Source organism: Scomber japonicus, chromosome 20, assembly GCF_027409825.1.
Source record: "Scomber japonicus isolate fScoJap1 chromosome 20, fScoJap1.pri, whole genome shotgun sequence".
Lineage (NCBI taxonomy): Eukaryota > Metazoa > Chordata > Actinopteri > Scombriformes > Scombridae > Scomber > Scomber japonicus.
Window position 1 is genome coordinate 8,276,566 of NC_070597.1, and position 10,874 is coordinate 8,287,439.

The 10,874-nt window shown below is 36.7% G+C and overlaps 2 protein-coding genes across 2 annotated transcripts; both read left to right on the forward strand.

Moving 5' to 3' along the window:
- Window positions 1–203: 203 nt before the first annotated feature.
- On the forward strand, window positions 204–610 carry gngt2b (guanine nucleotide binding protein (G protein), gamma transducing activity polypeptide 2b). The gene is made up of 2 exons (XM_053340770.1): window positions 204–287; window positions 482–610. Exons 1-2 carry the CDS (start codon window positions 204–206, stop codon window positions 608–610), a joined length of 213 nt encoding a protein of 70 aa, XP_053196745.1.
- A 2,245-nt stretch (window positions 611–2,855) lies between these two features.
- Window positions 2,856–10,087, forward strand: si:ch1073-13h15.3 (inactive all-trans-retinol 13,14-reductase). The gene is made up of 11 exons (XM_053340766.1): window positions 2,856–3,012; window positions 4,873–5,055; window positions 5,588–5,829; window positions 5,928–6,123; window positions 7,756–7,953; window positions 8,065–8,184; window positions 8,274–8,412; window positions 8,802–8,911; window positions 9,078–9,244; window positions 9,397–9,556; window positions 9,918–10,087. Exons 1-11 carry the CDS (start codon window positions 2,856–2,858, stop codon window positions 10,085–10,087), a joined length of 1,842 nt encoding a protein of 613 aa, XP_053196741.1.
- Window positions 10,088–10,874: the final 787 nt, after the last annotated feature.

A 10,874-nucleotide genomic window follows, 5' to 3' on the forward strand; every position in this document is an offset into this window, starting at 1 on the left:
AGTGTGAGGAAGCAACCGGACTAGACGAAGAGCTCCTAGGAGCCAACACATTTCTTTGTTTTTTGGGGATCCCACCATTCAACAGGTAAGAGATGAATGCTTCAGTCATTGCCTTTGATGGATTTACATTTACAGGAAGGAATTTGTTGTGATATTTGAATGCATTTTGACAACAAGTGTCTTGATCTCTTCTTACAGCCAGGATGGCTCGGGATATGTCAGATAAGGAAATCCTGAAAATGGAATTGGATCAATTGAAGAAGGAAGTTAGCACAGCTAGGACACCAGTAAGTAAATGCCATTTTACTACTATAAGCTTTTACTGTAAGCCTCTTCTTATTAAATCCATATGGAAAACCAAAAGGAAAGATACATGCTTCGTGAATTTGTAGTATACAAGTTTAAAGTTTGTATATTTATATTTGTGTCAAATGAAAAGATTAAAGCTCACAATTGTTCTCATCTTCTCTCTGAACAACAGGTGACTGCAAACTGTGCAGACACGATTGCTTTTGTGGAGGAACGGGCACCAAATGATCCGCTGATTAAGGGTGTTCCAGATGACAAAAACCCCTACAAAGGAGACAAGGGCGGTTGTATAATAACATAGCACATGGACATCCAGGGAAAAGTCACATTATTTTTTATGAGATCTGGTTATTCCTGTAGAATCCTTGTGGATAAGATGTACAGTAGCAAGAAGACTAAGAGCTGTAATGGTACCCCTACCGGAAGAAAGACCCTTTTCCAAAACTGGATTACTGTATGTACCTGTTGATATAAAAATGTTTCTTTGTTAATTTATAATTAAATGCAAATAGCTGTACAAAGCTTTGACCTGGTATGGCTTTTGTGATTCTTGACATACATTAGAGTATACATCTTTATAGCACTCTTATTTCACTTATCTCAAATCATATAGGTTAATATTTAGTGTTCTTGATTACATATTGTTTGCTTATAAAATCTCTGAAAAGTCAACATGTCATTTATGTGGGTGACTGTGTGTTACAGTACAAAGCAGGGCAAAGTCACAGGAGCTGTACACCGACCGCTTAGTGTAATTCATAATAGGATTTCATTGCTGTGGCACGGTTGTTCACACAGGCCTGTTGACACAGAGCTGCTTCCTGTATCAAAGTCTTTAAGCTTATTACCGGGGCCTAAACCCGGCTTCCATTTCAACCTCTCCATCCAATTAGTGTCATTTTCGATTTCGGGCAACGAAGACCGGCTGCATATAATTTGAACAAATTTGCAACACAACTATCAGTATGAAAAAAAAATTGTTTGTGCACTTGTAAAAAAACAAAACATGTGGCACTAAACCTTTTTCAGACCAGTAAGCACCTTTGCACATCTTAATCTGTGCACGAAAATAGTGACCTACTTATGGAGACTTATCATTTAAAGGGCCACTTTAAATTTAAAGTTAAAGGAACCAAAACAAATGGTGCACCCCTAAACTTTGAACTCCTTACTTACCTCTTATCTTCTTAAGTTGCGATTTATGATCATACTACTGACTATAAAAAAAGGGTTATTGACTAATTAAAGCACTGTTTATTAGTAAAATGAGGTAACAGTAAATTATAGCACTAAATATAACTGGAGCCAAACCAATTTGCATTTAGCTGTATTTTTAGATACATTAAGTAATATGTGACATATAAAAATTTAAAAAATAGTTAAAAAAAAATTGGGCCATGAATTTGTTGGGGTAAACGCTATCTCTGCCATAAGATTAAATCTGTAGCTCAAAGTCAACTTAACTAGTGCATAAGTTGAGAACAAAGTCCATGCATGGACTACATGAAACGTTAATGCAGCAAGAACACTATAGATTATCATATATCACATGACCTTGGATCTATTTTTATTATCTTCCTTCTTAAGAAATAAGTCGTCTATATGGTTGACAGTTACTTTAATTCTCATTCAAGTTGTTTTCATGGTGGTGAAATGTCTAGATTTCATGGGTCTTTGAAAAAGTTCTTCCCCACTTGGTATTGATAACTCTGTCCCATATTGGAAAGAGACTGATACACCCTGAAATGCTGAAAGTCAATGATTTCATGCAGCTGCACTGTTGTAAAGACATAAAACCGCCTGTTGCATGTTTAAAGTCTAGGATGACTTGTCCATAGTGTGTTCTTTATCTTAATTGCCTTATCAGATAAGAGCAAATGTAGATATATCTAATCTATGTAAGTTTCCTAAACACTCACACTACACAGAGGAGAAAAACAAAATGTGTTGCAACCTTCAGTGTTCAGAAGTGTTATAACTGTGTGAATTATAAACATCTAAAAGGAACATTGTGTTTATTAAAAGTCAGAAAAAAGACATATATAATATAATATGCTGCTGACTTGTTATGCTGTTTAAAGAAAAGCGTAATATGAAGGAGGGATAAATCTATTTTGTGACATCAAATTCATCAATTACAACATCAACACAAATACAGCCTGAAGTCTTCCTGATTACTGCAAAAGGAAAAGTGAAGAAAATGAATATTCTTATTTTCCTGTGGGGCTTTTGTCGATGCACTGAATCAGTGGTCAGCAATTATAATATTTATTTATTTTATTTGACATAATATATTCTTGTGATCTGTGCACTGTCATTATGAGAAAAAAAGGATATTTCACCACTTTATCTTTATTGCTTGTCATATCATGGATAGTGTTACATATCAAATTCCCGCCCCTCTTTTCAAGACCTTTAGCACTCTGCCTTTATAAAAGGAACCGTTTCAGGGAAGTTGTTTTCAGAGTAAACTTGTCACTGCTGCTGTGAAGACTCTGCTACAGACTAACACTGAGTCCACTTGCAGCAACTTGATCATCTCTACAATGTGGCTCTTGATTTTCTTAGCGTGGTTGGTTATATGGGCAGGTGGTACGTATTGGTATCTGTTTGGGAAACCAAGCCCTTTCTCACTGGAGTCAGTGAGACCGCCTGGACCTCGTGAGTATGACCAGAAGAAGCGGGACAAAGTCATCAAGCAAGGTAAAGCATGCTGAATTTAAATGCTTGAATGCAACATCACATTGAGACAATATGATGCATTACTGTGATAAAGAAGTATATTTACTATCGGTTAAGCCTGGTAAATACACAAATTAATATGATAATTTATTATTATTATTATTATTAATAAATTATGATCAACTGAAAACAGCTCTGATCCTCATTCTCCCAATCCAAATGCACACTTGAAAATTAAATTAAAGTAAAAATAAAAAGTCAAAAAATATCAACTGTTACCTTTTTTTATTCCATTGGATATAGGAGAATAACTTAAAACTAAAAATATATAATGACCATATAGTCTATTCATTATTTAGTCACTAAAATGCAACGTACATAATCTAGTATGCAAATCAAATCTGATAATGGGTGCTTTTCACTGTCATGTCAATATTATGATTTGTCATCATAGCAGAACAAGCACAGGTGTAACTAACACTACTCATGATGTAAATATGTTTCAGTAATTCAGCGTTGGGAATTTATATTATTAGTTACACCTGTGCATTTCACCCTAAATGCCGACTTGGACGAAGCTGTATTGAAAAGTAAAATGTTTTCATCACATTTTATTGGGGAAACTCAACATTTCACAGAGGTGAAGAGAACTGGGCTATCCCCCTTTTTACAGTCATTATGCTACACAAGTCATTCTTATAGTGAAGTCCGGGACCCCCAAGCATCCTTGAGTCAGTTTCAGAGGATCCGCAGGCAAAAGGGGAATCATTTATTTTCACTATATTTCCATTTTTAGTAACACAATGACAGAATATATGAATATTTTAGTATCATCACTGAGCTAAGCAGCTGCTGACTATAATCTTACTATATTCAGTGGAAACATACCAAAGTGTTAGCTAAGTATGGATTTAAAAGGGAATAAGCATATAATTAAAGTACAAATGTGGGCTATCCTAATTTATATTTAAACATAATGTCTTGCTTGTCTGTCTGAAAATTAGCTGTCAGAAAATCTCCACTGACTAATTCAAGTAAGTGTAGTTGTAGATACCAAAGCTAATGGTAAACTAGCTGAATTTAGAAAAAGTACACTATTTAAAACAGGATCATATATATACATTTACAATACATGTTTTGAATGTTTAATCTTTTTAGAAAGTGTTCTTTTAATCCAATTATCTATATATCTTATTTTCTTTTATTTATATTATTTCATATATAGTCTATTACTTTATCTTTCTTTTACTATAAAGAATTTGTTTCTTTTTATTGTAAAGCACTATGTGACATCTGATCTAGAGTGCTATGTGTTACATAAATAAACTTTAGGCTACTTACTTGTATCTTTCACCTTATGATTTTACTTGAAATAATGAATTTAAGGGTGTCAGAAAGTAATCCTCACTCAGTTTCTTTGGCAATATACAAAGTATTATAGTTCTTACAACAGCTGATCTGTGCTTATGATACAGCTTTATCTAAATGAGCTGTTTGCTGTGTCATAACTCAGAGTTTAGATTAGACCTAAATTAGCAATAGTGCAATAATTGTGTTTCATGTGTGTCTTTATCTTAATTAGATTATGACCAAAAGATTCTGTTAGCGGTCTAGTCTATATTATCTAATCAATGTATTGCCAACAGGAGAGCACAGTTACAGGAAGTAGTTCAGCAGCCACATATTCATAAGGAAAAGTGTGCAGCGTAACCTTCAGACTGTATTATATAACCAAAAATGATGCAACGCATTTTAATGTCTCTGTTTCAACACTTGCTCATGATAACGTTTACAATGCATCTGTATTTAAACTGTCTGGGCACATTTACCTTGTTAATATCAGGTGTGTATTCTGACTATTTTATATTTATTCTTGGTCAGGTTTCAGCCTGGACAAGGTGCCCCAGAACCTGGATGTCATTGTCATCGGTAGTGGTATCGGTGGGCTGACAGTTGGAGCCACACTGGCCAAAGCAGGGAAGAGAGTCCTGGTCCTGGAGCAACATGACCAGGCAGGAGGCTGCTGCCACACCTACGTAGAGAAAGGCTTCGAGTTTGATGTTGGTAAGAAAACTTGTGTCACAGTTTCCAGTGGGGCATTCAATATAAGACTGTTTCTGTAACACAAAAAATTATAATTTGGAGATTTTCACCAGTTATTGGAGCCACAAAATCCCAATCTGGCAAAGGAGTTGAGAAAAAATGTGCTGCTACCTTGGCTGACAGGTGGATAGGCTGAAACACCTGTCATCGGATATTTCTTAAATCATACTTTATTTAATTGTTTCTATATTGATAGAGAAGTTGAGACTTGTTGGGAAGGCTGAAAAGGGAAATTAAAAGTATTAATAATAAAGACACTCTAGCTTCATCACTAGGCTGAGGTGTCTGCTGCTTGTAGACAGCGATCAACAGTCCTGAGGGATATCTAGCTAATTAGAGGTTTCCAAATACTAAAAATGGCCCTCTTATTACTTAAGAGGTAGTCTGAATCTTTCTAACAGTATAATATCAGTAGTAAAGACACTTTATCTTGGCGCTTATAACTTTTGAGGACAAATAACCATGGTCATGTTGCCCACTCTTCTTTCTCCAGGTCTTCACTACATTGGTCAGCTCCATGAAAACAGTCTGTTGCGGATCAGCTTCGACCAGATTTCTGAGGGCCAGCTGGAGTTCCAGCAGTTGAATCAACATTTTGACACCATTCATATCGGCACGGGCGATGAGAAGCGGGAGTACACCATCTTCTCTGGTAAAACCGATATGAAAGCCCACCTGATGAAGCAATTCCCCGATGACACAGAGGCCATTGAGACATTCTTCAAAATCATGAAGGTACAGTTAACTAGTGGACGCATATTTGAAATCATCTATCCAAAAATAAAAAGCTATGAAATTCTAATCCCTTACAAACTTTCTCAATTTTCTGTCAGATCTCGGCTAAGAAGACCCACTACCTGGCAACTCTAAAGCTGATCCCACAGTGGGTGTCATTATTCTTGTTGAAGTCAGGCATTGCAGACCTGGTCTCCCCGGTTTTCCGCCTCTCAGGAACAAGCGCCACAGAATATGTAAATACCCTGACCACCAACAAGGATCTCCACGTCATCTTTTCTTACCTCTTCTATGGTGGGTCCTTAAAAACCTCAACCTTAAGCACAGAACAGTCAGAAAGTTTAAGGACAATGACACATTTCTTTTGGCACTGTACTCTAGCACATTGGATTTGAAACAAAACAGTGACTATAAAGGTTGAAGTGCTGACTCTTAGCTTTAATTTGAGATTTTTTTTAAAACTGTAGAAACTACTGTATATACTTTGGATACAGTTCCCTCAATTTCAAGGGACAAGTAACCAAAATAGGTCTGCAACTAAGGATTATTTTCATTATCAACTAGTCAATTATTTGGTCCATAAAATGTCATAAAATGGTTAAAATTGTTGGTCACTGTTGCCCACAGCCGAAGTGACGTCCTCAAATGTCCACTTACTGGAATCAGAGAATCTGGACATTCTTTTCTTAGAAAATTACTCAAAACAATGAATTGATCATTAAAATGGTTGGCAATGAATAATTTCAGCTCTAAACCAAAACCTAAAGTCCATTAAAGGTTGGGTCACATGATTGACTTGTAATCTTTGTCTTTATGGTAAGGATCATTGTCCTTGTGCTGTTCTCAAACTGGACAATGTAAAGTGGACCTTAAAATTCAAGATGAAACTCTTCTTCTTTTTTTTTTTTTTTAATGCACAATTTTTTATTGAAGTTTAACACACAAATAATACAGGCAGGGAGAGATCAGTTCACTCAATCGGGTAACCATCTAAGTCAGAAATATGCTCCCTTCAGTAAATGATTGTAGTATGAAAACAAACAAAAAAAAAAAAAAACAACGAACAAAACAAAAACAACAACAACCACAACATAGACCACCACACTGATATTTCTCAACAAATAAACACAATAAATCATTGACAGCACTACGTAATCAAGGCAACCATTAGCCTAACTTGCAGACAGCCAGTCAGTAAAAGGGCTCCAAGTAAACATAAATTGATCCAGTTTGTCCAGTAGGGAATATGTCACCCTCTCGTAGGCAGCTAGCTGTGCCATTGTTGTAGTCCATTCTTCATAAGGAGGGGGGTATGTTTTCCTCCAGTGTCTTAGTAGTATCCGTTTAGCTGTTGTTAGAGCCAAAATAATCCATCTTTTCTCAAAGCACGAAAAGTCATTGTCCTGAAGCTCAGTGGTTGATCCCAAGATAGCCAGTTTTGCAGAGATTTGGAAATTTTTGTGCAAGACTTCAAACATAATCTGATGAATGTTATTCCACCAGTCCTTAAGTGCTGGGCATGTCCAGAGTATATGTAGTATAGAAGCACCACTCCTGTCACATCTCCAGCAAGAGTCTGCTGGTATTAAGTTCCATTTATAAAGTTGTTGTGGCGTCCGATGCCATCTATGTATTATTTTCAGTTGAATAAACCTATTACCCATTTCTTTGTATATTGTATTAATGTTATCTAAACATGATTTCCAATCCTCAGGAGATATGTCTATGGCCGAAACTCTTCTTCTTAATCTCATAGTTACCATTTCAGAGGCAAAACAATGAAGACGTATCACTATCCTAATATCCTCTGAGTCCAGTTTCTTTATTCCTCATCACAGCTTTATAATAAATGTTGCAAGAGACACACAATTTATGTTCTCCTTTGTTATAATATTCAGGAACGTTCATTTTTTTTCACATATTTAGGTGTGCCGCCAAAGGACTCCAGTGTATTGATCAATTCTCTCCTGATTCATCACTACAAACGAGGTGCCTACTACCCTAAAGGCGGTGCCAGTGAGATAGCTTTCCACATCATCCGTACCATTCAGAAATATGGAGGAAACTGCCTGGTCAGAGCTCCTGTCTCCCAAATCCTGGTCAATGACAAAGGAGCAGCTTATGGTGAGAAGTCAATCCAATTTACCTGTTAAGGAGAAGATACTCTGCAGGCAACCACCGCACCAAAGATGAGACTGATAAACTGATGTGTCCCTCTTTTGTATCACATGACAGGTGTGACGGTGAGGAAAGGTCAGGAGGAAGTGAACATTCATGCACCGGTGGTCATCTCAAACTGTGGCATCTTCACCACTTTCCAGAAACTTCTTCCCCCTGAGATTCGAGTCAAGCCAGGTGAGCAACAGGACTGATTTTGAAGTAAAGCCAGAGTCACAAATATCAAAACAAAACAAACAAACTTACGAAACTTCCCCATATTACAGATATTCAGGAAAGGCTGGATATGATGAAACATGGCAGAGGATCATTTTTGGTCTTCTCTGGCTTTGATGGAACTCAAGAGGAGTTGGGCCTTGAGTCCACCAACTTCTGGCTGTTCAAAAACAACGATATGGACAAATCGTAAGTGTGCAGAGCATTACTGAACACAGAGCAGATTAGTGGCATTTAGTAACCACAAGGGAGCGATATTGTACAAGAAGTGGGGATACAATAAACTCATGGTTGAACATATTCCCTGTGTGTAGGCCTGCTCCCATACTTTTATAATTTTATTCAAGGTCAGATTTTATTCCAACCAAAAGAAGAAAGAAAACATCTGTAACTGAATAGTTTTTGACAGTGTTACAAAAACAACCATGTTTTATGTGACATATTTGACTAACAAGTTAGTTCCCAGTTTGTCCACTAGATGGAGAAGAGCACCAGTCACATTTCAACTCTAGGATTTAAACAGCATTACTCATGGTTTGGTTTAATTTTGGGTTTTTTTTTTCATCTCTTTTTGTCAGGATGGACGACTTCTTTGCATTGGGCAAAGAGGAAGCACCAGATAACATTCCCATGATGTTTATCACAATGCCATCTGCCAAAGATCCAGAAGCCAAAAAAAGACACCCTGGTACAAACCAACACACTACATCTTCTACTGTTACCAATACATATGGTGGTAGAAGAAAGAATGTTTTAACATGAAAGATGTTACTAATTAAAAAATATGATCATACTATAAAATGTAAGTGTCCATGCACAGTAGGTGTGAGTGATGTTTTGTTTCACGTCGACAGGAAAATCTTGCATGACAATACTGACAATGGTGAACTATGAATGGTTTGAGGAATGGAAGGACACCACTGTCCGCAAGAGGGGTGATGAATACTACAACTATAAAATGAGATTTGCCAACAACCTCTTTGACTGGGCCTGCACTTTATTCCCTAAAATCAAAGACAAGGTAAGAGTGCAGTGAGTTGTATTTCACACATCATATGTTGTATGTTCAGTGCTTGTGAATCCTAAAATATTAAATTTGTCATTATTGTTTTGTTACAGTAGGTTGCCCATGCCTTTTAAGACATTACAACAACTGTATGGATTGTTTTCCAGCTTGTTTTCCAGGATGTGGCGACTCCACTGACCAACATGCACTACCTGGGTGCGCAGCGGGGTGCCATGTACTCTGCTGAGCACAACCTGGATCGTTTCCATGCCGAGGCCGTGGCAAGAAACAGGTGCAACACCCCTGTCAAAAACCTCTACATCTCAGGTATGAACATTTTTAAAACCCAGTTAAACAGTTGTGCACATTCAAGTCCTTTGTGTTTTGTGAAATGTCTGAACAAGCCCTCAGATTGATTCACAAAATGAGGTGGGAGGGTTTATAACATATTGAGATGTGAAAGTTCTTCGCAGTGTTGTTTTTTCGAGCCAAACTACTCAGTTTTCGCTGGATTTGTTTACCGGTACAGTTCAAACATTTTACAGTAAGATGAAGTAACAAAGAAGAGGGGGTTTCATAAGTTTTTGCAGAAAGTTTTAATCTAAAAGGAAAAACAGACTTGATTTTGAATCCAGGCCCTAGGCAGCCTTGTTTCATCCAGCAGGTTATATGTGTCTGTCTGTTCCAGGCCAAGACGTGTTCAGCAATGGGATAGCAGGAGCTCTACACGGTGGACTCCTCTGTGCCTCTACAGTGTTAGATCACATTGTCTACATCGACTTGCTCCTCCTCAAGAAGAAGCTGAAGAGGGCGAAAGCCAGAGAGCTGGCCCAGCTCGCTAAAAAGAAACTACAGTGAGAGCAGAGTTCTCTACTTCCCCTAAAGGACAATAGTAAAACTGCACAAACTTGGACCCTTTATTGTTGTGAGAAGCCAGTCTTGTAGCATATACTTGTGCTATAAAATTTAAATATACTAATGCCAATAGAGCACTTTTCTGACCATCACAAGGAATAAATGTTGGGGGCAGTTGTTGGGTTTGCACTTTGATTATTTTCAGTATTTATAAAATTTCACAGGTTGACCATAAATCATGAGAAAAAGAACTTTATTTTAATGTCTGTCTTATTTAATGGCCTATTTACTGGCTTGTGCCTCGTCTTCTTCTTCTCCTTCCTCTTCTTCTTCTTCTTCTTCTTGATCTGTATTTTCACCTTCAAATGTATTGGGGGAACAATTTTACTGTATTATATTGGTTTCAAATAATGTTTTCTCATTGTACTATAAAATTAAGAAATATAAAAAAATCTTGATAACTTGTAAAATGTTATGATACCAACAGCTTTGATTTATAAAGATTTTCTAATGCCTTTTTTGCTATATACTCCATGTAGATTTTTTCCTGATGTAGAATATATCTTTATACTTTAAAGCTTAGTTGCTTTTGCATTGCAAAACATGCGTATGTATCTGTATTTTTGCTGTAAATGCTTAATAAACTTAATAAACCAAGTCCATCTCCAAAGGCTCAATGGCTAAATCTATGATCATATGATTAAATTAACAATTAGCTATAATAAATTATATATTAAAAATAATTAGAGCTCTCAGTCTTTGGCCAATTGAGATTGTAAAGCCCCTCTGG